This window comes from Meriones unguiculatus, chromosome 20 (assembly GCF_030254825.1).
Source record: "Meriones unguiculatus strain TT.TT164.6M chromosome 20, Bangor_MerUng_6.1, whole genome shotgun sequence".
Lineage (NCBI taxonomy): Eukaryota > Metazoa > Chordata > Mammalia > Rodentia > Muridae > Meriones > Meriones unguiculatus.
Window position 1 is genome coordinate 66169239 of NC_083367.1, and position 26723 is coordinate 66195961.

At 46.5% G+C, this 26723-nt stretch overlaps 1 protein-coding gene across 5 annotated transcripts in view; it reads right to left on the reverse strand.

Annotated features, from left to right (window-relative positions):
* The window catches only part of Tiam2 (TIAM Rac1 associated GEF 2), a 194027-nt gene that overhangs the window by 25148 nt on the left and 142156 nt on the right, over positions 1-26723 (reverse strand). For 2 of the 5 annotated variants that reach the window (XM_060373453.1, XM_021648942.2), the window contains exon 15: positions 19563-19666. In XM_060373453.1, coding sequence (XP_060229436.1) covers positions 19563-19666 — 104 coding nt within the window. Of the gene's footprint in view, positions 1-6758; positions 6898-13788; positions 13809-14304; positions 14750-19562; positions 19667-26723 lie in introns of those variants that run through there. The other 3 variants (XM_021648951.2, XM_060373454.1, XM_060373455.1) reach the window with 3 other exon arrangements.

Sequence of the window (26723 nt, forward strand, 5' to 3'; positions counted from 1 at the left end):
AGGCCATGGAAAGGAGGAAAGGAAAGAGGGGAAGGGGGCGGGGAAAGGAAAGGAAAGGAGGAAAGGAGGGGTAACCTCAGGCACATTCTGAGAAGGCAGAGAAAACTGAGATGCCATGCATCTCAAGGCCTCAGGCGGCACACCCCAGAGGGCAGAAAGAACAGCAGTGTGTCTCAAGGGAAAAGGCACCTCAGCTGTTTCCACATGGCTTTCCACACCAGAGCCCAAGGCAGGCACCCTGCTCCTGGGACAGGAACAGCCCTGAAGCTCCTGGTAACAGGAGGAGTGCCAGGGCTGCTTGTGTCCTCGTTGCCTGCCATCTGCTTGGTTTCCTTATTTAACAGCATTCTGGTCAGAATTCAGGAATAAAGACGGTAACATCCCTCTGCCAAGGACCTCTCAAGGGGTAAAGCAGCCTTTCACCATAACCAAGCACCTCTTTCCCATAAAACCCTACATTTGAGTGCTCCTGCTGTAGAAGCTGCATGCAATGGCCAGTCTATCAATGTCTCCTGGCTTGGTACTATGTTTTTCTACCCCCATTTGTTCACATAGAAAGAGATGGCGTCTCATCTATATAAATAAACCTACTAATCCAAAGAGTAGCATGTAAGCCAAAAATTTTCCTGACTTCTAGGTGCCAAACACAATATCCATATATGCAAGAGACTACCATAATCTCACTCTGGAGCAAGTAATTAAAAGAGGACCACTAGAAAGATGTCAGTAAATCTGTCCTGTGGGTCAAATCCAGCATGCTGGCTGTTGTTATCAATAAATTTTTATTGGAATTCAGCCAAGTGCATTCATCTCTGTTCTGTGTTGCCTGTGGCTGCTTTCATAATATGAATCCGTTTGAGTAGATCTGATAACCTCAGATACTGGCCTTCTAAGAGAAAGTTTCAAGTCACCCATAGAGACACAGAAAAAAAATATTTGTATGTGTGTGTGTATATACTTGGGACTGGAGAGATAGCTCAGACTTCAAGAGCACTGACTCCTCTTCCAGAGGACTTGGGTGCACAGCACTCACAGCTTGGCTAACAACCATCTCTAACCCCAGTTCTAGGACTCCAGTGCCCTTTTCTGGCTTCCACGGTCACTAAATGAACACGGTACACAGACACAGGAAGGCAAGTTATCCGTACACATGAAATTAAAATTAAAAAAATTTAAATTATTGCAAATTAAAATTCACAAATTGATAAAACTCTGCCCTAGTTTTTGTTTTGGTTTTTCAGTAACTGGACTCCCCACTCTCTTTTGCTTTGAGATAAGGTATCATTATGTAACCCAGGCTGGCCTTCATCTGTCAATCATCCTGCCTCAGCCACCTAAGTCAGACATGCACCACCACACCCCATACAATCATTGTATAGATTACAGCCCCTTATGCAGGTTTCACTGGAGACTACACATGACATCTTAACTCTACTAAACCAGAAAGCACATGTGTCCAGCTCTTGACATTGGGATACAATGTTGTAATCTATCAAGTCCATGCCCAGGAACTATGCAATTGAAGGGTTTTTTTTCTTTTGTTGTTGTCATTTTAATCACAAATAAAGATCATTGTTTTCAACACATTTATAATTCTGTGTTGGATCACATTCATAATTCATATAGCCTTGGCTATATAGAGCACATGGTCATGAGTCAAACACACCAACTACAAAGTCACTTATATAGAATATTTTCAATTATATTCCAGATAAAACAAAAAGCTAACTGGTTTTCGTTAGCTGAGTGCAGAGCTCAGACAAGCAGGGCTGAGTTCTTTTAAGGGTCTGTCTGCTGTGTCACTTCTAGATGTTACTCTGTACCTGTGTCTTGGGGTTTTACACATAGATGATAATCTGTGTGTAAGCTCCTTAGTGAGTACCTTACACCATTTAACTTAATTAAAGAAGTCCCTGTCATAACCAAACCTTCGGCAGAGTGCAGGGAATCACATGAAAGAAGGGGGAGTCAGTATGACCTGAAGAAGACAGGAGCTCCACTAGGACCAAATATATCAGGGCACAGGGGTCTTTTATGAGACTGTTTCTCCAACCAAGGACCATGTATGGATATAACCTAGAACCCCTGCTCGGATGTAGCCCATGGTAGCTCAGTATCCAAGTGGGTTTCCCTAGTAAGGGGAACAGGGACTATTTCTGACAGGAACTCAATGGCTGGCCCTTTGACCTCCCCCAACCCCTGAGGGAGGAACAGCCTTGCTAGGCCACAGAGGAGGACACTGCAGACAGCCCTGAAGATACCTGATAAGCTAGGGTCAGATGGAAGGGGAGGAGGACCTCCCCTATCAATGGACTTGGAAAGGGGCAGGAAGGAGATGAGGGAGGGAGGGTGGGATTGGGAGGGAATGAGGGAGGGGGCTACAGCTGGGATACAAAGTAAATAACCTGTGATTAATATAAAAAAAATAAAATTATAAAAATAAAAAAGAAGTCCCTGTACCGATGCTTTGGAAAGCAGCCTTGAGAAGACTTGTCTTTCAGCTCTACCCCCAACTTTCCTTCCCATAAAGGGGTATTTAACCAAGGCCATAGCTCCTTTTTCATTTTCTTCCTTCAGTTTTTTCTCACGTCCTATTTTTTGTTCTGATAATCTCACAAAAGAGTTTAAATGTGTTTATAAGAACGTTATTTAGTGGCTAGTGTTTTCACTTAACACTTTCCTTCCTGTGTGTTTCCATGTTGCCTGTTAGTGCTCTGAAACCCAGCACTCTAGTCCAGATGGAGGGCTCTGATAGTACCTTACTGAGCAGCCTTTTCAATATAGTCTGAAATTTACTGGCTGACAGATTTTCCTTTCACCTAGTAACGGTTAGACACAAAGCATGCAAACGATCAGCAGTGTCATTTATTTGAAGAGAAAATGTGCCATTAACACCAACTGTAACCAGTCCCTCTACCCCCAAATCAAGGGGATCCTCCTGCCTCAGCCTCCTAAGGGATTATAGTATGAGCCAGCATGCCTGTCTTAGAGTTTTATTGCTGTGAAGTGACCATGGCAAGTCTTATAAAGGAAAACACTGAACCGGAGCTGGCTTACGGTTCTGAAGTGTAGTCCATTGCCATCACGGCAGCATGCAGGCAGACACAGTGCTGCAGAAAGAAGCAAGGCTTCTACATCTAGATTGGCAGGAAGCAGGAAGAGAGGGTGAGCCTCTGCGCCTGGCTTGAGCTTCTGAAACCCCAGTAAGGCCACACCCATTCCAACAAGGCCACCGTCCTGATGCTTTCAAATAACGCTACTCCCTGCGAACCTGAGGCTGCTGTTTTCAGTCAAGCTTCAAATTCCCCAGAGTCCAGAGAGTTGACAAATCTTGTTCAGCTAACAACGTTCTGGGCAGATAATGTTGTAGAAATAGAGGAGTGAGCCCAGCAGTGTTAGATGCTGAGAGCAGGGAGAGACGTGCACTAGATTTGACACATTCTGACCACCCCTGCTCCAGCTGTGCCTTGCTACTTAGCCCAGACTGAGTCCAGTCTTGTTCCTTCTGCTTGGTCCGGTCTTGGTCTGCTTCCCCCAAGAAACTGCTTTGCTGTTGTGACTCCAGTGGGTTCTAGCTTGCCTGACCTAGAAATGCATGGAAGGTCCTGCCTCCCAGCTGTACTTGTCAATCCCTCAATATTGAGAATGCTCTCAGTGACTCAAAAATATATACACAGTAGCTGGAAAACCCCTGTTATACTCCTTAGTTATACTACTGGGGCATCTAATATCAGCTTCTGGACTGTTACAGAGGGCCTGCGCTGCCTCCCTCTAGCTGATGCAAATGACCATCACATGGAGCATGAACCCTGGGTTCCCACATCTCTCCACATTCCCCTTGTCAGTAGGCGTGGGAGTATATGCTACAGTGGCATAGGCTAATCTGGTCTTATCTGCCCTTCTTTACTTAACCTGCAACTCAGCCAGAGCCATTTATTAACCAGCATTACTGGCAACATAATGGAACCACGTGGTAAATGTATCCTAGAAACACTCATAGCAAGTGGCAGAGCAGACCCCTCCCAGGACGCCCACCACAGGGGTCACTGCCCTTGCAGTGGCCTGGCTGTGCTACCTTCCTCACTCCCCAGGCAGGGGAGAGCAGTAAACCAGACACGCTGTACGGTGATCTCCGTGATGAAGACGCGTCCCTTTGCTGATGGGTCTTTGGGTTAGTTTGGATTCTGATAGATCTGTAGGTTATTTGGTTTTGTGTAAATGTGACTGCACACAGAGAGAGCACACATGGGAAGTACAACAGCTCGCAAGAGTGTGATTGGAAAGCAGTCAGGCAACATGCAGAATAGCAGCTACCGACAGAAGCCATGGAATTGCTTTAGCAGAGCCTCCGCCACCGCCACGGGCAGACACTCACACCCCGGACTGGACACTCAGCTGCTGGTGTACGGTCTGGCCACGCTGCAAAGAGCATGATATTCTGTTTTCTCCCAATTCTGCTGTTCTTCCATGCCCCCAAATATATTTTAAGTGGCTCTTTTCATAAAGGCAGTGTGACTTATATTTTAGTGTCATTATAGACCTGAGGCCATCAACCTTATTACTGCTCAAATGGAAACATCTGTATGAGTAGTCATCAGTCCAGGACACACAAGCTTTCCTACCAGAGATTTAAATAGATTCTTTCAGGCATTTATTAAAAGTGAAAGGAACCAAAAAGTTGTGTATGAAACCTAATAAAGTCTGAGGTTTACCTTAGATTACCTAACAGTTGTGTCTAAGTTTCCAGCAACACGCACTGCTGTGCATCACATGGACCCAAATTTTACTCATGTTGTTTGAGCTCATGTTCATGACTTAGTACTGTAGTCCTTGCTTGGCAGAATGGTATCATGGGATACCTTTATCATCTGACAGAAGCAGCCTCCATGTTGGCTTTCACAATGACCAGCTGCCTGCTAAAGAGAGCTGTGATAAGAATTTGACAGGGTTGTGGAAATCAGCTGGTCGCCAGCGAGGTGATGTGTTTGCCGCCACAGCAGAGCCGGCCACACAGCCCAGCTGGTAACGTGATCATGTGACAAGCATAATCTCGGGTTCAGCCCTCAGTGTATACCATACACCCAGCATGGTGGCACACCTGTAATTCCAGCACTCACCTGCAATTCAGGAAGTGGAGGCAGGAGGATCACCCTCAGTTACACAGTGAGTTCAGGCCAGCCTGGGATGCATAGACTGTCTCAAAAAAATTCCTAACGTGTGCATAGAGATAATATCAGCCACCTTGCCCAAGGCCCCTTGCAATTTATGCCACTTAGATACACAGGCCTGGTTTAACTCCACCTCTTAGACGTGAGCCTGTGCAGACACAGAGGTCACTCTTTAGTAAGTACTCGGGGGAGAGGGGGAAACAGAGTGATTTTCCCAAAGACCACGCTCAGGCTCTGGCACTCCTGGCCCATCTGTCTTTCTACTTCACAGAGCAGCAAATGAAGAGCCCTCCATCTAACGCACTTCCCAGTCAGCTGCGGCAGGAGATACGCGCCTCTCATCGCTGCTCCAATCCAGCTTGTATAGCTCCTTCCCAACGAGCATGCTAAAATGTACATCTAGGGACAACCTTGGGCATGGGACAAGCCGAAATGACAGAAATGCTCATCCACAGATACAGGGCACAGCAGTTACTATGTTTGGCCTGCTCCTAAATGTTTCTCCATAAGATAGAAAGCCAGCCTGGGGCAGGAAGCCCTCAGGTTCTGGTTTGGTGGTATAAGGGAGCCCCTTTATTGCCTAGATCTGCTGCAGACCAACTGTGCATTCTAAAAGTTGAGCTTATTTGAATGTGCTTTCACTTAGAGAGAAAGCCATTACAGACACTTAGCATGTGGAGGTGGCGATCCACCCTGATGGGCTCTGCACGGATCCCCACTGTAGCACCAGGGGGCCATCTATTCCCCCCCAGGCAGAGTCCTGGTCTAACATCTTCAGCAACTGTGCTCACGTCCACTGTGCGGCTTCCTCTAGGTTTCACGAATCTAGTATATGTAGCCCAGTCATTCAAGATGGAGCCAGGGAGCTAGGACTGGAGTTTGACTAACATCAAATATATATACATATAAATACACATACACACATATATTATATATACATATATATACATATGTATACACATATACATATAAAATAATACATTATATATATTTTTATACACACACTTGTGTGTGCGTATGCATGCATTTCCAAAAAGCCCTGACTTGTACTGCTTGTAGTACATGAAAATAAAGTTTGGAATCTGGCTTCAAAAACAGGCTTTGAGAAGCAAAGTCCTAAGCAGGTAAAATGTTTGCTGTTTGTTACTCTTAATTAGGCTTGCTATGGGCCTGGGCTGTTTGTCTCCAGTGGACACATACAACCTGATGACACTTTAATTGTAATTTTAGTAACATTTACATTTTTGCTGTATTTAAGAAATGCAATAGTCACATCAGCTCATTGGCTCCACACTCCCCTCTGACAATCCCACGAGGAGCAGCATCTGCCATGTACACAGCTGAGACTTTACACAAACCAACCTCCACATCGCGACGCCAACCACAGAAGCAAAAGTACCATCACTATTTTCAATAAATACTTCTGTCGTTTCGAGCACCACTTCCTAGGGTTGAGAAGAACACCAAGGTGAGGGGGGCAGCAAAGAGAAAGACAGATAAGCAAGTGAGAGTCCAAGCTACAGTGGCAGTGTGGCGACCAAAGGCTGGCTGAAGCTGACACCTCACACAGAGACAATCTTCAGATCTCACCTTGTGCCACAGCTGAATAGCCAGGGTTTCTGTCTTGGTGAACTGGAAGAATCATGTTTGAGTCATCAGTCCCCAAACAAGTGGACAGAGGCAGGGGCTCCCTCCAGACTGCCAAGGGACTGCCAGGCCAAGGTGGTGGCCAGATTCCTCTCAGTCCTTGACTCTGTGCCCAAGCAGACTGGGACAGGGGTGGCTGAGAACTGTCCAAGCCAGCTCGCAGGACACGCCTAGCCCCGCGGTATATGCATGGTTCTTAAGTAGCTCACCATGGAATCTCCAGCCTGTGCAGCCCAGAAGCTCCCGGGCAAATGTCAGCGATTACTCAGTGTCAGGTGGCTTCTGACAATACCAGAGCACTTAGGCAGCACCAGAGAACTGGAGACTGGCAGGGGGATGAGTCAGGGGAGTAGGGTGCACTGCGGCTGAACAAGCAATAGAAGGGAGAAGGGGGTGGGAGCAAGGAGCAGTTGGATTAAAAGGATAAAATAAATTTGAAAAAAAAAAACCCTTGCGAAGCATGCCTTTGTGTGTATATGTATGAGTGTACATGACTGTATGAGTTCACATGGATGCACAGAAGTACATGTGTGTGGAGGTCAGAAGCCAAAATGGGATGTCTTTCTCAGTTGCTCTCCATCTTATATTTTTTTAGACAGGGTCTCTCATGAAACTTGGAGCTCACCAATGTGGCTAGCATGGCTGCCTGGCTGGCTAGCATGCATCAGGGATCTGCCAGCCTGTGCCTCCCCAGCACCGGGATTCCATGAGCACACTGCCATGCTCAGATTTTTACATTCCTGGGGACCTGAACTCAAGTCTTCATGCTTGCTCAGCAGGCACTGTAGCCAGCCCCCAAGGATACCTTCAGAATCCAGTGCTGGAGAGGTGGCTCAGTGGTTATGAGCACTCGCAGCTCTTCCAGAGGTCCTGAGTTCAATTCCCACAACCACATACCACAGTTCTCCACCCATCTATAATGCAGTCTGATGTCCTCTTCTGGTATGGAGGCAGACATGCAGACAGAGCACTCATACACAAAATACATAAATAATGTTTTACATTTTTCAATTCTCTCCTTTCCAGCCATGAGAGTAACATACCTGTATTATCTGGTCTCCGTGCAACATCAAGAATAGGTGACAGTGATTTTTCGAAACTAAAGTAGCCACTCCTTACCCTCAGCAGTCAAGAGCTGGCATCCAAGAAGGCAAAAGCTACACTGCATGCCCCTAAACAGGGCTCCTGAGTAGGGTTTCTCCTCAGCCCCTCCCGCCTCGAGCCCCTAGAGCTCCTGTCAGTGACAGTTGAGTCTACTTAGAGCTGAATGCCAAAGGAAATGACAAAATGACTCAGAACAATGGTGCAGAATTTTTTAGAAATATAATCAGCTGCATCATGGAACCCAGACATTATGAAAAGGTGATAATGCGCTCTGAGTGAGGAAAGGCATAAAAGCTGCATTGAAGCACAAACGCACCTTCATTCAGTCTGCACAATGAAGTTTCCATTTGACAATCTGCACAGAAGCAAGAGCGTTGAAATAAGGAGTCGAGATGACTGTCCAGACCTCTTAACAATGGTTACTATCTGAGCAGGCCTCTGCGGAGCGGCTTTTAATGAACAGCCCCACGATGCCGCATCCTCCCCACTCTTGGTAAATATTAAAGATTAGATAACATTCGAAGCACCCAAACAGCAGCCAGCCCAAATTAGAGCGTAACTGTGCTATTATTCCCTGAGAAGAAAAGGAACAAGAACCAGCCACAGGCTGCTGTGCTGAGGCTCTGCTCGCAGCAGCCTTGGGAGACCCCCATCACCGAAGCAACCCTGCACTGAGTGGATAACCACCCCTTCCTAGCCCACCAGCAAGCTGTTTATCTCAGCCACCAGGCCTATAAAAGTTCAGCTGAGGATCAGTATTTCAAACCCTACTCTTCCCAGATTCACTCCTCTACCCCCAGTAACTACAGAAAACAAAACTTTGCAATGCCAAAACATTATATGATGATGCCAGTGTTCAGTAATCTGCCAATGTCATGTGACCATCAATGTAATGTATTCTGGTCTCAACCTAATAATTTATTTGCCATGGGGGGTAGTATTTAACCCTCTCCTTGTCTTTTAGCACATGAAAAAGCACAAGTAAAGCATTAATAGCTAGTTCCACCTGGCCTAGCAGACTAGAAGATAAAAAAAAAAGTTCAAAATGCTCCCAGGAGGAGGAGAGAAGGCTCAGTGGGTGAAAAGCCTGCTGTGAGAGTATAAGGACTTGAATTCAGATCCTCTGCACCCAGTTTTAAAGCCAGGTGTTGTCAGGTGCACCAGTAATGCGAGCACTGAAAAGTCAGAGCCAGGTGGATCCCTGGAGCTTACTGCTCAACCAGCCTAGCCAAACAGCTATGTTCCACACTCAGTGACAGACCCCATCTCAAAATGACAAAGTCAACAGCCATGGGGGAAGACATCCAAGGGTGACTTCTGGCCTCCACACACAGGTGAACATGCACTTTTGCACATATACATGACATGTACATACACACAGATAAAACCACATGATTAAACAAACAGGGTACTTTTTATATCATCAGTATTTGATGCTAATTCTGAATTGTAAGTAATGTAAGATCAGTACCAAGGCTAATGATTCAAACACTCAAAGTCAGGGTTATAAATTTAGGGATCACCTGAGTCCCAAACGGGAAACTTGTGCATAATGTCATCACATTGATGATCCTTGCCACACACTCCAGAACGCTATGCAGCTTTAAATACAGGCATATGAGCAATTTTCTAGAGGTTCCTAGAACTTTCATCCCATTCTCAAAGATCTGCTCTAAATGCTTTCCTAAGTAAAGTACCAAACTATCCTGACCTTCACTCAGCTTGACCTTAGACACCGCCACACAGCTGAGAGCAGTGGTTCTCAACTTGTGGGTCATGAAAGGATAGAATATCCGCTATCCTGCGTATCAGATATTTACAGTACGATTCATAACAGAAGCAAAACCACAGTTATGAGGTAGCAACAAAATAATTTTATGGTTGGGCGTGGGGGTTCACCACAACATGAGGAACTGTATTAGAGGGTCACAGCATTAGGAAGGTCGAGGACTGATGACTTAGAGATTTTAACTTCAGTAAAGGCTGTGATGCTGCACAGATAACCAGTGCTGAGTCCTATCAGTTTCTTCCGAGCTTTGGCTTTCCCTTCAGCCATTCTCTATATTCATGAGGATGAGAAGCAGCAACGTCAGGCAAAGGACTGCTGGAAAGCACACGTTTGGGTAGAAGGATGGGCAGGGCTGACTCTCAGACCAATGCAAAGTCTGGTGACTTAGTCAAGGACAAAGAAAGCCATCGTCAGTGCACATGGGCAAAAGCCACCCACACTCCTACCACACCCACCCTCTGTCCAGTCCCCCACAAGGAGGCTCAAGACCCTACAAGTAGAGTTCAGATCTAGGGGAGGGTCTGATCTGAGAAATTAAAATTCCATACTTCTCTGCCCCAAAGTGAAATGATACCAAAGCCTCCATAGCTATTTATCTCCAGCCAGGGTGTCTAGAAAGGAAATACAGAACTGGAAAGTGGGAAATCTGGAGGATGAAAAAGAGGAATGACCCAGGAGGCTCACCATTCAGCCCCATCTTGACTGTCCTGCAGGTGTGGCAACATGGAAAGCTTGGGACAAAGAGTGCAGACCACACACTCCACTCCACCACCCATGTTGAACAGCTACTCTAATTTTAACACTTTGTCCACCCAGGGAGGAGAAGCATATCCCTCTTAGAGTCCTCTCTCAGACAGGATGAGAGCACAATCACGGCTCCTGCCAAATCGAGGGAAAGGAAGAACAAGAAGCTGCCTGAGCAGCAAGTAAATGGGACCAGGTGAAGGGTGTCCCATCAGGGAGGCATCTCTGCCCAGCCTGGGTCAAATCCTTGGGTGGCTTTGGCTCCAGGGCATCTCCTAGTCACTTTCCTGTTAGTCATCGCCCCAGCAGTTAGGAGAGGGCATGTAATTATCCCTTCAGTACTTGGGTGCCTGACAGCCAGTTAATTTCAGAGCCAAGGCTCCACCTGACAAGCCCTGCCCCCAGCCCTGCCCTCTGGGGTGATTCACCCTGCCACCCCACAGTGCAGCATCTTTGTAGATCTACTTTCGTCCTTCCTCTTTGATTTATGATTCTGAAGCTGACCTTGAGTAACTACTTATGTTTTTTTTTTCCCTCTCTCCCAAAAAAATAAAATGTAAAGGGAAATTGCAGAGAAAAATAAGGAAGGGGAGGCACAGGGAAGCAGGAAGGACAGTGCTGGGGTCTTAGACAAAAGACAGAGGGGCATCTGAGGAGACTAGCCTGGTCACAAGAACCACAGAACCCCAAGATGGAAGGGGAGAGAAGGAAGGGAAGAAAGAACTGCCATGATTCCTCCCAATCTCACTAAGTGGGGTGCCATTATTCCCCTCCCTGTGAGAACCATTAAGAACCAGGTAAGACATGGGGAGCCTAGGCTTTCTAGAATTGATTCTTGAGCTGTCAGGCCATGTTCTAGAACCGGGGTTCTCAACTTTCCCCATATTGTGGTGACTCCCAACCATATTTCTTTTTTGCTGCTTCACAATTAAATTTTGCTACTGTTATGAATCTAATGTAAACATCTGTGTTTTCAAATGGTCTAGGGTGACCCTGTGAAAAGGTTGTTCGAGCCTACAAAGGGGTTGCAACCCACTAGTTGAGAACCTCTATTCTAGAATGTCTGCCTTTCACATGACTCCACTGCTGAACAGCCACACATTCCAATGACATGGAAAACTACACACCTTGTGCCACGCTGCGTGCAAACTCACAGCCTCAGGGCTACACACAACCCCACGTCTCTCTCCATGAGCGATCTCAGTTTGAGGCTCCACAGGCAGGCGAGTATCCATCAGGTGACAGTCTCGTGCACCCCAGCCCCAGCCCACTCCTGGCTTGGACCCCTGTTAACAGCCTCTCCCCACATTTCAGGTTTCTTTTGTCCCAACATACATTAACATCAGGAGGAATCAGCCATGGGGACAGGGCTGAGGACGGCTGCAAAAAGTGGGAGGAAGGTAAGGTCAAGGGTAGCTCCTTTTCCCACTTCTGCCTTCAGACTCAACTGGATTTATTCCCCAGGAAGAGAGCTAGCTGTGCTGCGCTGCTTTCAGAACAGCTGTATGTCCACATCTGTACCTCTGGGGGCTTGAGGGCACTCTACAGTTCAAGCCCACCGTTGACTCTCTTTGGACCCTTCTCTGGAACCCTGCTTAGGGAGGAGGAAAGGGTGGCATTTTTCATTCTGCAGAGCTGAAATGAACCTTGGCAGGACAAGACCCAGGGGCGACCTCTGTATGCCACACCCACTGGCCACATATCAGCCCTAATGACCCAAACCCAGAAGAGATAAGCTCTGATAGCTTGCAGCTAGGAACATGGGGGTTAGGGGGAAGAGTAGATATCAAACTATCAAGAGATCAAATGTTCTCAGTCTCCAGTGGAAACTGAGTGAAGCTGTCTCCTACAAGGCCAGCAAACTTGCCACTGCGTCTCCTTTCCAAGGGAGTACAGTGTTAAGATGGCAGAATGCTTGCCTGTCCTTCTCCAGCTGGACATCATGCCACCTCTCCTCAAGTGGACAGATCTACGAGACTGGCAAGCAGTGTCTCTCTGGCCTGAGTGACCAGGCACACACAGCCTGTCCTTCTGAAGAAGAAAGCAGAGCAGGTACACTCTTTGTTACTCAGCCCCTTCAGTCAATTCATGACACTATACCTGAGAGAGTGTTACTTCTGATTATGTCTCCTCTTTACGGAGACAATGGAGAGCAAGAGGACTCAATCTCCAAGGTCCCTGGTGTCGGATTCTTTTTTATCCCTGAGAACAGCTAGGCAGACTCTGACAACTGACAATAACTCCAAGAAGACTAGTGGGCAGCTAAGGTGTTTAACTGATGCATACACATTAATTTCAGTAACATCTTATTAGGACATTCATATATTTGTATGTGAATTCTTATATGTCATTGACTCTCCCCAGTACCCCATCCCCATCCTCTACCCCATGATGAAGATGCCAAGAATTGAGTAGAATGTGCACTTGTAGACCTGCCAGGGCCCACACCTTAAACACCTAAAAGCTGCATAACTTCACCTGGTCACTGACGAATTCTGGCACAACAGGAGACAGACTCAGCTTCCTAACCTAGTGAAGATTTCTTTTGGGTACACCACACTGCCTGCAAGAAAGGGGCTGCCTGAAGCAAAGTCATCCTGAGAGATGGGCACTATGGCAGAACGCCATGCCCAAGTCATTTTTCAGGAACAAAGCAATCACCTTGAAGATACTATCTGCCTGTTCGTTCAAATACGAATTAGCTCAGGCAACTTGCATTTAAAAATAGGTATGTTTGACTTTAAGAAAAGAGCATCAATACATCAATCTATCAAAGGCAGCTATGGAGACAGACAACTGTTTAGAAATAAGTGATGTTAGAGATAAACTTTCTAACAAAACATCTTATGACCCAAAAGGTCCTCAGCTAATGCTGAAAACCCAAATGTGCACTCTTAAGAATGCTGGGACATGAATCATGTTCCCCTAAACCTTTTCCTTTAGCTTCAGCTGCTTTAATATCCAAGCTCTTAAAAAGCAATTCATGTGAAAAACTTAAAAGCCTGAGCAAAATGAGTGGGCAGGAGTCAGAGATTAAATACAAGTTGTGTTCTCCTGGTTACCAGGAGGCTGACTGTTGGTGCATATTCTTTTCTTCTGCCTCGAACACACAACAAGCCAAAACACGTCTTTAAAATGATCAACTTGCAGAGAACACAACACACGGTTGCTACACTGTACATCTCAATTCCCAAAGCTCTCGGTCCTAGCAACACAACGCCTACAAACTGCAAAAAATAATCACGGCCGCAGCTACACTGGATGATTACATAAAAACTCCGGCAAAATTCTAGAAATTAACTGAGGAGGAAGAGCTACACCCAAAACTATACTCACCTTGTAGAAAATGGCTCTCCCTCTTTTGCAGGTACTCATTTCACAGTTTTAAGTCCCACACAAGCAGAGGCTAGGCTCCAAGAAAATTGTTCAAACACAAAATGATTTGCAACAATCAAATTCTTTCTCTCGCTTTTAAATACAGCATACAGAGGAAACATTTTTTTTCTTTTGTTGTTGTTGTTTGTTTGCCTGGGTCTTTCTGACAACTTCAATTTCAAACTGACAAAACTGTTTTTGGAGATCAACTGCAAAACCTCAGGATGAGAAAGGCAAAGTTGACAGAACAACAGAGCCATTATACAAAGTTCTTTTCTAGCCTATAAATATACAGCACTTCAAGATTCCTCTTAGGATGGCTTCTAGGAAGACCCGAACTTGCCATCCACACAACAGATAAGCTTTAGACATTTTTTTAGAGTCAAATCAACTTTCAGTCCTGCAAGAAAACATGCAAACATGCCTGCACTTGGATCAAGATCTGCACCCAGGAATCCCAAGCCTGCATTTACTTACCTGCTTGCACATAAGAAGGAGAGTTCAGAGGCACCTGTTCCTTCTCAGTGTTGGAGAAGGACACAGCCTATAGTCCGCTGCGGCTGGAGAGTGCGGAAGGCATACATCCCCTCCCGCTCGCTCTCATCCCCAGGCAATGAAATGAAGGGAAAAAAAAAACTGTTCCTCCTCCCTGTCACATCCACAAGGACGTCCTAGTGCCACCACGCTTCTCTCTGCTGCCTGGAGAAGGTGCACCCCCTTCCACTAGATTCCTACCCAAACTGTGAGCCTGCCTGCTCTGGAGAGGCACCAGGAGGTTTCAGCAGATGCAAGGACAACAGATCCACCAAGTGCCATATGTCCACTGCCAGTCCCTAGTACCCGAGTGGCTTGTCAACGGGGGAAGTGCTTAACACACCTGAGTTGCCCCCCACAACAACCCCAAAACTCCCTCAACTCCCTCACCCAAAGAGAAATTATTTATTCCTTTCTTACTCCCCCTATCATAATAGCATATGCCAACAGCTAACAATGCTGGAGAGAAAAAAATCTCCCACAGGAGAAGCTGACAGGGTCACACAAAGAGCTGTGACAGTAATAGGCACCCTTAAAGAGAGACAAGGCAATCAATTATGAACCATTTGCAGAAATTGTGGGGCTGTCAAAGCCTTGGTCACAGCTGTGTTTCATCAAGCCAGGCTTCGTGCGATTTTCAATGGAAATTATTCCTTATTCTTAAGTCTAGAGTACTTGTTAGTAAAATACCCCATATGGCCCAGGTTCAACCAGAATCTAATCTGAAAAGAAGTTAATGACCCCTGAGAAGATCCAGGAAGTAGAGGCAGGTCCTCTCCCTGGAGGGCAATCGCCTCCCGCCTGCCTGAGCAGGTGCCTGCTAGAGGGCGGTGCGCAGGGGTCCCTGGGAGAGTTGCTCCCAGCACAGCGAAGAAACACAGCATGCTGGCCACTCCCAATTCAGTTCTAGGAAAACAGGGAGGATCCCTGGTTACATACAAGCACACGCATGCACACATACATATACTAGGGTGCTCCTAGCTCAGCTGGTAAAGTGCCTGCCAGCAAACATAAGGATCTGAGTTCAGATCCTAGAGGCCACGTAAAAAACCCAGACAAGGCCAGGTGCAGTAATCCCAGCACTCAGGGAGGTACAGGCAGGCAGATCTGTGTGAGTTCAAGGCCAGCCTGGTCTACAAGTGAGTCCAGGACAGCCAAGGCTATACAAAGAAACCCTGTCTCAGAAAAAACAAAAACAAAAACAAAAACCCAAAAACAACAGGAAAATCTTGGACATCTTTACTGGCCCCAGGAGTGGCAGTGGCCAGACAGACAAATCTCAGAGCTTGCTAGCCACCGAGTCTAGCCAATTGAGGTGGTTCAGTGAAAGTCTGTCTTAAAAGATGGAAAATGTTGGAGAACAATTGAACCCATCCCCAAAGTTGATCTTTGGCCGGTAAATACACAACAACAATGGCAACCCTAGTGTGGTGCAGCAGATCTAAAATCCCAATTACTCAGCAGCTGAGGCAGGAGGACCACAAATTCAAGTCAGCCTAGACAAGACTATCGCAAACTAAACGTTCAAAAAGGTCTGGGAATCTAACTCAGAGGCAGAGCGGGCCTACCATTAAGGAGGTCCTCCTGGATCCAATCCCTAGCATGGGGCGGAGGGAGTTAAGCTCCCTAAATTGACAATTCTCTGTCCTTTTCACTGTACGCAACATGATTATTACTTTTGGTGATCACTAATTCACTCTTTTCAAGAAACAAAGAAGCACATGGGCAGAGTGGCTGCTGGCTGTCACCCCGCTCCTCAGAGAACTCAAGGCTACTCTTAGGTGTAGTTACCTTCAGACCTACTAGCAGGTGAGTTTTGACTTACAAGAAATTTGGCAGAAGAAATTCCACCTGCTCACTCAGGCTGAACGCTCCTAAACCAAAATACCGGGAAATGGAGCTTAGCAGCACGACCAGAGAAGCAGTGTTCCAGCCCGCCCCCAGTGCAAGGCTGGGGTTAACACACGTGCCCCACCAACACTGCACAGACTAACGTCTGCATTCTGGGCACACAGTGGACGTGCAACACAATGGAGTTCGTGCTGACAAGTGAGCCTCCTCCCCAACATGCCGCTTCGCAGGGATGTATCCAGATACCCATCCTGTATCTCTTCTGATATATCGTCTGCTCTGTGCTCTTTGGTATGCATATGACTGTATGAGTGTGTGTGTGTGTGTGTGTGTGTGTGTGTGTGTGTGTGTGTGTGTGAGCTTTCTCCCCTCACCATTTTTTTAATAATAGAATGTAAAGCTCACGTCATCCAAATTTCCACTCAATCTTTAGCTTTCACTTTCCCACTCTTAACAGATAACCACTCATGTTTTTTGCTTAGCTATGACACACACTATCAGGGAATAGTTGGAAATGACCTCACTGTGCTAATTCTTTTAACTTTTCCCGTCTCTTTCACTGATTCTTTAAAACAAATGGAGATAAAAATTAAATTTCTTATTAGAAATGCAACCAAATTATCACACACACACACACACACACGCAAACCCATTATTCTTAACAGCAGTGAGTGATCTTCCTCCAAGCACTGTGCTGTGCCTGTGCTCCAAGGCTTCAACACAGAGCCTGTTCCACGGCTGCTTCGGGGAACATGGCTTCACACACGTAAGCCTAAGCATAGAGGACTCCTCAGGAAGAGGCGACAATCATCTGCCCCACTCCACAGCTACAATACCGAGATTCCTAAAACAGCCCAACAGACACAGAATGGAGCTGTAAGGCCTAGAACACTGATGGATTTCAGTTCAGAGAAAAAAACAAAACAAAACTGTGTTCTGACATGAAACCAGACACACAGGGCCATGGAAGAACGGCACAAGTGGGGAAAGACTGCAGTAGACGGATGGGAGCAGGGCTGGGGAGAAAAGGGGGAGAGGCCAAGCACACAGCAGGCTCAGGGGGGCTCTCACCTAATGTGCCCCTTCAGTGGATGCCACCAAGCCAGAAGGGTATGCCAAATGCTTCTGCCAAGGTCCCAGGCCCTCGGAGTTAGTCTAACCCAGCTGGCATGTGGCTCTGCAAGAACTGGCATTTAGAGACTGCCATCACCTATATATCCTCTACTCCTGTTTTACATTCAAGTAAAGAGAGAGTGAGAGAGAGAGAGAGAGAGAGAGAGAGAGAGAGAGAAATATAAATTGGAACTGCAATCTCAAATTCTAGACTGCACTGAAAGGGTAACTGATCATGAACAGCTTAAAAAAGGAGGAGCAGGAAGGAAGATAGAAAATGCCTCTGAGGGTGTGGGTAAACTGTGGCCCCAGCATGTGGCTGCTGAGTGGGCAGAAAGTTCAGAGCTGTGAATGATGATTGTACCTTACCCCAAAAAGCAAGCCGTGGAAGAGCCATGCTCTAGCAACTCTACTCCCAGGTACAGACCCAAAAGCCTAAAGGTATGGATTTGAACAGACGTGTGTATGCCATTTGGCTATTGCAGTATCACTCACATGAGAGCAATGTACCATTCCATAGATGGAAGGGTACACAGAAGGTGCTGCATGCTTGCAGCGAGATATTATTTGGCCTTGAAAGTGAAAATCTGCGTCTCGCTAAGTGAAGTAAGTCTCAAGAACAGAGAGTGAGTGAAATGCGTGTTCTGTTGTGTCTAGTGTGTGTGTGTGTGTGTGTGTGTGCTTTCTTTTTAAAGAAGGTTATCATGTAGTCCAGACTGGAGTCTAACTCACAATACAGCTGAGGACAGCCTTGCCCTCCTGATCCTCCTATGTTCTCCCCGCTCCCGCCCGCCCCTGGGTGCTGGGATTACAGGCATGCACGAAGAAGGAGGTTTACATAATTTTGCTTTCATAGGCAGAACACAGAATTGGCAGCTGAGAAGAGAGTATAGATGAGGTCACAAAGGGGGAGGAGACGGGAGGTGACTGCCTAACAGGGATAGAGCTGGAAAAGTTCTGGAGGCAATGGGTAGCGGCAGGGTACCCAACTGCATGCCAGAAGTGCACAGATGAGAATGGTTAAAAAGGCAAATTAGAACAGATGCATAGATTATAAAGAGAGTCTTTATTTTATGTTTGTGGCTGTTTTGCTTGTTTGTCTGTGTACCCTGAGAGTTCCTGGTACCTTCAGATGGTTCAAAGAGGCTTTTGGATCCCCTGGAACTAAAATTACAGATGGTAACTGCCATGAGGGTGGTGGGAATTAAACCTAGGTCTAGAAGAACAGTGAATGCTCTTAACTGCTTGGACATCTCTCCAGGCCCTTGTTTTATATATTTTTTACTATAATTAAATGACAACATTGCAAAAACCAGTAATTTAGCTTTGGTTAAAAAAAAAAGTTAGGTATAAGCTTTAGCTAGTAACTGAACATGACTTTCCTGATACCTAAGCTTAGGACGTCCATCTGAGGATTTCTAAGCAGACATCCCAAGGTAGGAATGGCTCTCTCTCTCTCCCTTGCTCTTTGATGACATGCCAGAAGTGAGGCTCAAAGGAAATGGTCCCTATCAGTTCTCACTTCAACTGAACAAATAGGGCTAGGGGATGGTTCAGTACGGAAAGTGCTTGTCATGCAATCAAGAGGAACTCAGTTCAATCCCCAGACCCCACAGAAAGCCAAGTGGGGCAATGCATGCCCGTAACCCTAACACTGCAGGAAGGAGCACAGGAGTGCCTCTGGGGCTCTCTGTCCAGCCAGCCTTCCTGGACTCTAACAAGTTCAGTGAGATCCTGTCTCAAACAAAGTAAAACAAACAACAACAAAAAGGTGGAGAGTGATAGAGAAAGACACACAGCATCAACCTCTGGCTTCCACACACATAGAAACATTCATGGGCAAATGTACTCAAAATTGGGCATACTCCCACCCCCAAAACACACAATTTTTTTAAAAGGAGAAACAAACAGGTGTGGAGATGCACATCTTTAATTCCAGTACTTGGAGATGGAGGCAAGAGGGTTATTATGAGTTTAAGGGCTTCCTGGGCTACATAGAGAGTTCCAGACTAGCTTAAAGAGTGAGATTCTATCTCAAAACAAAAACACACACACAAATCCCCCCAAATCATACACACATCCCCCAAAACAACAAATCAGAAACCACATGTGCATACTCCCAGCAGCTAGTAGACTTCAGAATAGGAAAATCCCATCTTTTATATCCCCAACCTCAGGTACCAGTGAGAACTGGTGTTCACTTAGCTCTTGTCTTGTGATCTAGGGTGAAGTCTTACCCGGAATGTCTGTTCCATCTTCTCCCTGTGGGACACCTGATCTAGAGTGCCATCTGTCTGGCTCCTTTTCAGGCCAGTTGTGATGTCAGGGACATTGCTGAAATCTGCAGGAAAAAGCAAAAAATGACAAAAGACATGTGGGTGTGGTCACTCCAGTGAGTAGTGATGATACACAGGGAAGGAAACAGCCAACAGCATAGCGTAGCTGTCCTTAAGGACACCAGTGTTCCCACAGGCACCCAGCTGGTGCTCGCAGATGCAATCTGATCTGGGCCCTTTCGGACCATAACAGCTGCATTTCCAGCACTGAGTGAAGAGACCAACATAATAATGGCTTTCCCTGCTTTGTCACATTTCCCATTGTGGTGCAAACTGTCTCACCAGGCGCTAATCTCAAATAAAAGCATCTGGACCAGGAATCTAACAGCACTGACCTTTGTTGGTAGTTCCCTAGTTTTGGCCAAGTACAGAATTGCCAGGGATGTCTTGAAAAGCCAATGATGTAGTATCACAGACACCAGAAAGCTACACTTCGCTCACTTTTGAGTGTGAGTTCATTTCTGGCATCAACCACAGCTTCATCCTGAGAGCAAACTCTTGTCAACTTCTTTGTACTGATGGTGAGTTTTGAAGCCTACACTTACACCAGATTCAACAGTCCTCTTCACTCGATTTCAAGTTAACAAATCAAAAGATGGAAAGACCGACCAGCCTCTACTCGAAAACAACAGACATTTCTTCCAGTTCTGGTATCTGATAGACTTGCCCCTTCAGCTAGGAAGAACCAGATGGTTTCAGATCCTAGGCAATTACAACAAGTAGCTAGCCATCTGAGTAGGTTGAGCTCAAAAATAAACTCAGCAACAATGAATCTGTTAGACATGCTCAGGACCAAAAGCTGGGAAGAGCTGGGAACCCTGAGGGTTGACTGTTGGGAGAGATGTAAGTATTCAAATCACACTGAAGACAGATAGAAGGTCTCCAGAGCACATCCCAGTGGCCTACAGAAATCTGCAATTCCACATTCTCTTCTTCGCCTCTTCCAACTCCAATCCCACCCTACGAGGACTTCAAGGCAAACTCCAGACAAACTGTTACTACAAAATGAAATAAGCCTGGGTGAGGTGGTGCCCACCACAAAGGTGGAAACAGTCCCTGAGGAAGCTTCACATAGCAAGGAAGGCAAGTATGTCTGGGACTGCCCCCATCGTTGCATGAAGCAACTCCTTACAAGCAGGTCTACTACGTGATAAATGAGACACTGAACCAACACGCTCAACCTCCGTGCACCCACTACGGTCTCCTTACTCCCATGTGTGTTCACTTTTGTATAAGGGAGAGCAACTATCTCATTAACAAAAGGAAAATCTCCCTATTCCAATAGACACAGCAACACAATTCATCACTCCACCCCCCATCTACCCACCCCCCATCTACCCACCCCCCATCTACCCACCCACTCATCCACCCATCCAGCCATCCATCTATCCACCCATCCATCCACCCATCATCTATCCACCCATCCACCCACCCACCCATCCATCCACATTCACCCATCTACCCACCCACCCATCTATCCACCCATCCACCCATCCATCTATCCACCCATCCACCCATCCATCCATCCACCCACCCATCCACCCATCCATCTATCCACCCATCCACCCATCCATCCATCCACCCACCCATCCACCCATCCATCTATCCACCCATCCACCCATCCATCCATCCACCTATCCGACATGTGCCTTTTATGCACCATCTATTTCCCAAGGGACTATGAGAGTTGCTAGAGATGTAAAGATATGTATGATAGTCTCGGGGTCCCTAGACTCTTTTATCTAATGGGAAGAGGTGAGTGGTGAGTGTTGGAGGTAGAGGTATGAGCTTAAAAACAACACATGGGGCGGAATGGGACTGGGAAAGAAAACTCACTCCACTAAGCATTAAAGGGCTTCATAAAAAGGAAACACTTGAATAAGGCTATAAATCTACAGGAAGCTTATTTGTCTTAAATACATAGGCAGTAATGCAGGGCAGGCAACAAGGGGATCCCATAAGTGGGAAGCAGCTAAGAAAAGCGAAATGGTATGAAGAACTGAAGTCAGTCAGAGAACATGTTAAGGGAGTATACAAAAAGCACAGTGTAGTGCCTGAGGTCCAGAAATGTGGGGAAGGCAGGGCCTGGGCAGAAAAAAGAAGTCAAGGGGTAGGTGAAGTAGAAGGACCCGGATCTTTACAAAACAGAACAACAACGAACTTTTTAAAAATGAAAATTAAAAGACAGGCAAAGACAAGACAAGAGTTTGAGGAGGTGGACCCCATACAGCCCTACCTTATGTAAAGTGTGAGAGGATGCCGAGAGCAAGGGTATCCGAGGAGATGCGTGTGGTCTTTGATGTCTTAGGTGGCTTGTTTGACAAGGAACCCAAAGGGAGGTAAGGCATGCAAGTTTCAAGCTTACTTCCAGCAAAGCTAAGATATAACTGGATCTTCCAGCAGGAGGTGGTCAGTGGTCGGACCTGGGTGTCACTGGAATAGACTTGGTAAAGTCATAATGCATGACACCCGCCACAGAAAGCATAAAGATCCTCTCAAAAGGACAAAGGAGGGCAGAGGGGTGCGGCTCAGGCACAGGGGGAGGGACACACCTGCAACCCCAGCATTACAGAGGTGAAAGGCAGGGGCTCAGAAGCTCAAGGTCATCCTTGAACAGAACAACTGCATGGGACTCAGTCTTGAAAACAAAACAAAAAGACAAAAGAAAAAAAATAGGGCCCTAGAAACACCAGTGCAAAGGATACAGGAGAACGAGATGCATGAGAAGAGACACAGAGGTCAGAGGAGCATGAGGAAAATAAAGCTCCACAATGTGCAAGCACATTGCCTGGGTAACAGCGTCCAGTTAACGTTCTGCGGCCCTCACCTGGTACGCAGCGAGCTCCATTCTCTCCTGGCTCACAGCGAGCACAGGGAACATGACACACGAGTCACACACATTCTCACTCACAATGGGGCTTTCTACAGTAACCCTCTCACAGACACAAGACCAAGTCTGCAGTCCCATGGAAAGCTCAGAGACGCCAGGGCGAAGAGCACTGGAGCCTGAGGGGCCAGATGGATGCGAGCGAAAATAGCACGGGAGGTGTGGGAGTGGGCGCCGAGCTAATTCTGAGTCATTCATTGAATATATTCACAAAACTTTGGAACTTGTGGGAAACTCTCCCAGCCAGTGTTGGTCTCACATGTTCATTCGCTTCCTGAGACCACGCCTCAGGTAAGGAAGAGAAAGGTGTGCCACGTACCCACCGACAGAACGGGGATATACTTCCTGTCAGAACCCTGTCTGCTCCAAGGAGTCCTCTAACGCCTTCACCTCAACCGCAGGGAGCTTGCAGGTGCTTCTGGGGCCCCTCTGTGAGTGCAGGCCTGGGCAGGCTGGCTCTCTGGGGCCCAGAGAAGGCTGCTCTAGACACCCCTGTCATCCCCCAAGTAGGAAATCTCAGTGCTGTCCCACCATCCAGATGTCACAAGGCACAGTGTATCTGAGCACAAAGAATGCCAGCCATGAGGTAGCATTGTCCTGGAGATTGTCAAGACTCTCAGAGAGCCAAGCTGGATGGGTCAATGGCTGCCAACCCGATTTCAGGAGTCTAAAGCTTCACTAGAACCTTTCTGACAGCTACTAAAGGTTGTCAGTTTGACAGACACCTAGGAGACAAACCTGTGGGCATGTCTCAGGGGAGTTTCTAGATTAGGCTGACTGGAGTTGGAAGACCCACCTTTCCTGTTGGTGCCACCATTCAATAGGAGGGACAGAATAAGAAGAAAAAGCATTCCGAGTTCCAGCACTGCTCTCTGTCTCTCTATCCATCTCTCTCTATCCATCTCTCTCTGTGTGTCTGTCTGTCTGTCTGTCTGTCTCTCTCTCTCTCTGTGTGTGTGTGTGTGTGTGTGTGTGTGTGTGTGTGTCTGCTTCCAGACAGCAGAAGCAAGTAAACAGATACCTCAAGCCCTTGCTGGCTGCTGATTCCCCACCATGATGGAAAGTAGCTTCAGAACTTCCCTAGGTTCCATTATTTATTTATTTATTTATTTATACACTTACAAATTACTTTATTATGTATACAAGATATATTCAAATATGTATCACACTTTAAAACATTTCTGCTCTTTCACATGTTTTTAGGCCAAAAACTAAGTCAGGTATCCACAGTCAAAGGACAAAAGGTAGTATCCCACTTAATTGTCACGTATCTGTCAAATAGAAATGACAAATTGGGCAGGGGACCAAATTATGGCCTCACCTATGCTAATGATTCACTTTCTATGCCTCACAAATATGCTTGACTTTCTTTTTTTTGTTTTATTATTATTTATTACAATTTATTCACTTTGTATCCTGGCTGTAGCCCCCTCCCCTCATCTCCTCTTGGTCCCTTTCATAAGGAGTCTGGTCATAGCAGCAAATAGAGTAGTAGCCTACGCAGTCTGCATGGAGCAAGCCCCTTGTGTTGTTCCGGGAGAAAGCGCACTCTGGAAGAATAGAAAACCAGCAATAAAAAGAGTGTAGGCTGGTCAAATCCAGCTTATGTACACTGCTACTTCTGTGCGCTGGGTACGGACTGCCTTCCCACGGCCCCACCCACATGCCGCCCACATCCTAAGCAAGAGCAGAAGTAAAGACATACAGCCCAGCCACCTCTATACAGGATTCTGGGCTTCACCTGACCAAGCCTTCTCATCACGACATGCACAGTGATGTGCCTGAGGGGTCCTTCACTGCTTCTGCAGGATCACACTAGGCACGCACTTCCGCCCACCCAGTCCCGGTCAGGGCCCATGGAGGCAATAATGGAAAGCAGCCAAATTATAAACCCGTCAACAGAGCTACTTTTGCATGTGTTAAATATATGCCCTTGTCTTTGTGTGCCTTGTGGAAATCAAGTCTGGGGCGAGATCTCTCAAACTGAAAGACCTACCATTTAACATGGCCGACAAAAGCATCTACTTGGAAGCTGAGGGAACAAAGATGAAAAGAGCTACGTGAGGGTCTCCTCCACATTCAGTTTAGGGAGTCCAGCACTCAGATGGGTGCCAGACATTCACCAGCCTCCGGGTTCAACATTTCTCCTTTAACCAGTGGCATCTTCTGAAGGTGGAAGACATGTAGTGCAGGCCGTCATGGAAGAACACTGCCTCTCTACTATGCCCTATGCCCACCAGTTCTTGACAGATAAGCAGGAAAACACAAGGCTTTAGGTATGAGACACCTAGTAATTCAGTGTCTTCCTGAACTGTGCGTCAGCTCATGCTCCATTAGTGCCACTGGCAGCCTCAACTCCTTCACAATTAAAGGGCGAAACCCATGTTAAAATAGCATCTCGGGTACCAACTTAAAAACAGAGACTTCAGGAGATGCTGAAGTTAACGTCAGCCCCATTCACATACTTTGTAATTTTCATCCAAAGTTTACCAATTACATCACTTCCAAATCGGATCTAGCACACTTAATATACACGACTACATCAGTTAAAATGCAAGAAAGGAGGCTTCTCCATTTACTTCCTGTCCTGTGAAAAGCAATAGCGGATACAAATCCTAACAGGACGAGGAGGAACTCTCTGAAATAGTGGAATGGGGAATGATGGAAGGGGGCTTCCGGTGTGCAGTGCTGTCTGTAACATCCACCTGCAGCCTGGTCCTAAGGAAGCCCGACCTTCACCTGAGGAGTCAGCTGTGTTTGTTTCATCTACCTGGTACCATCCCATAATCTCGGGTAGCAAAGGAATAGGGCTTCCATTCTTTCCAGCCCCTGGACACCTCCCAGGCGGCAGCTATCAGGCAAAGGAGACTCCAGGCTGCTTGTGATTACAAGGACCAGTAGGAATATTGGTTCTGCCTTTGAAGCAGCGTGGTTGAAGCCTGCCTAGGCCAAGACAACTGGGTCAAGCCAGAATGATCTAAGATATGTCTCATCTGCAAGTCTAACATGATCTCTGGGTCCTCAGAAGCAACAAATACAAATGAAACTTAACAGAAGACCTCAAGATGGCATCAACCACTGAGCCCCAAACAAGAAATGCAAATTGTAGGACATTCATTTTCTTGAATTTTTGAGAAATTAATGATGGAAGACATTACAATGTAAACGTGTAACCCAGAGCCCATGTGTTGGGAAGTTCACAGCCACTGAGAATGCCAGGCGATGGGGCTTGATGAGGTCCTCAGGCTATGACATTAATACATGACATTAATTCATGACAGCCAGAGGTGTGAGCACTCCTCTCTGCCATCTGCCATACGAGGATGCAGAGGTCAGGGCCTCCAGAGGGTCAACAGCCAAGCCTACTAATACTCTGCCCTTGGCCTTCAGCTTCCAGAACTCTATGCCCGTGTGCTTCTGTTTGAAATGACCCAGACTCTGGGATCACGGCAGCACATACAGACTAAGACAGTAGTGACAGCATGAGACAGGCTCTGCCTCAGTGTGGGCATGGCAGTCACCTGCCGCAGGAAGGACAATGAGAATGGAGACTTCCGTTTAGTCCTGACGACTCATTCTCTACCACTGCACAGCCTCCTCCTCCTCCAAAGCACAGCACAGCACACAATACCGTGAGGCCCGATAACCTTCTTTTGATAACATGCTTCTACCTTCCTGAAATAAAAACCATGGCGGTATCTTCACAATTCATAAAGGCAATAGTGTGCCCTAATAATGCCGTGAGGAAAAAAATAAATAAGTGGGATCTGTAGCTCTTCAAAATGTGTTTCAATACATGAATGGTGGATCCAAGAACTCTGAAAGCTATCTGGAGGTCATTCGCCCCCGGCATTGCAGAGACACCGTGACCTGTGCCAATGTTTCATCACAGAAAACTGCCAAGGTGTCATAGTTGGGAAGGGGATGCCAGAATGAGGTAACTTTCCAAAAACGGCAAAAGCTCTTAGAAAGTTCTGAACAAGACAAAAGAAGTGTTTCCCTTTGTTCCTAGGTTGCTGCATTCTGTGGAAAGGCCAAACCCTGCAGCCTAGATGTTGTTTGCATTTATTTACACATGGTGCTAATTTGTGGCTCAGTTCATCTGTGTTTTCTCCACACGGCTGATATTGTCAACTTGATCTAAATTGATTTAGGAGACAAATCTCTGGGCATGT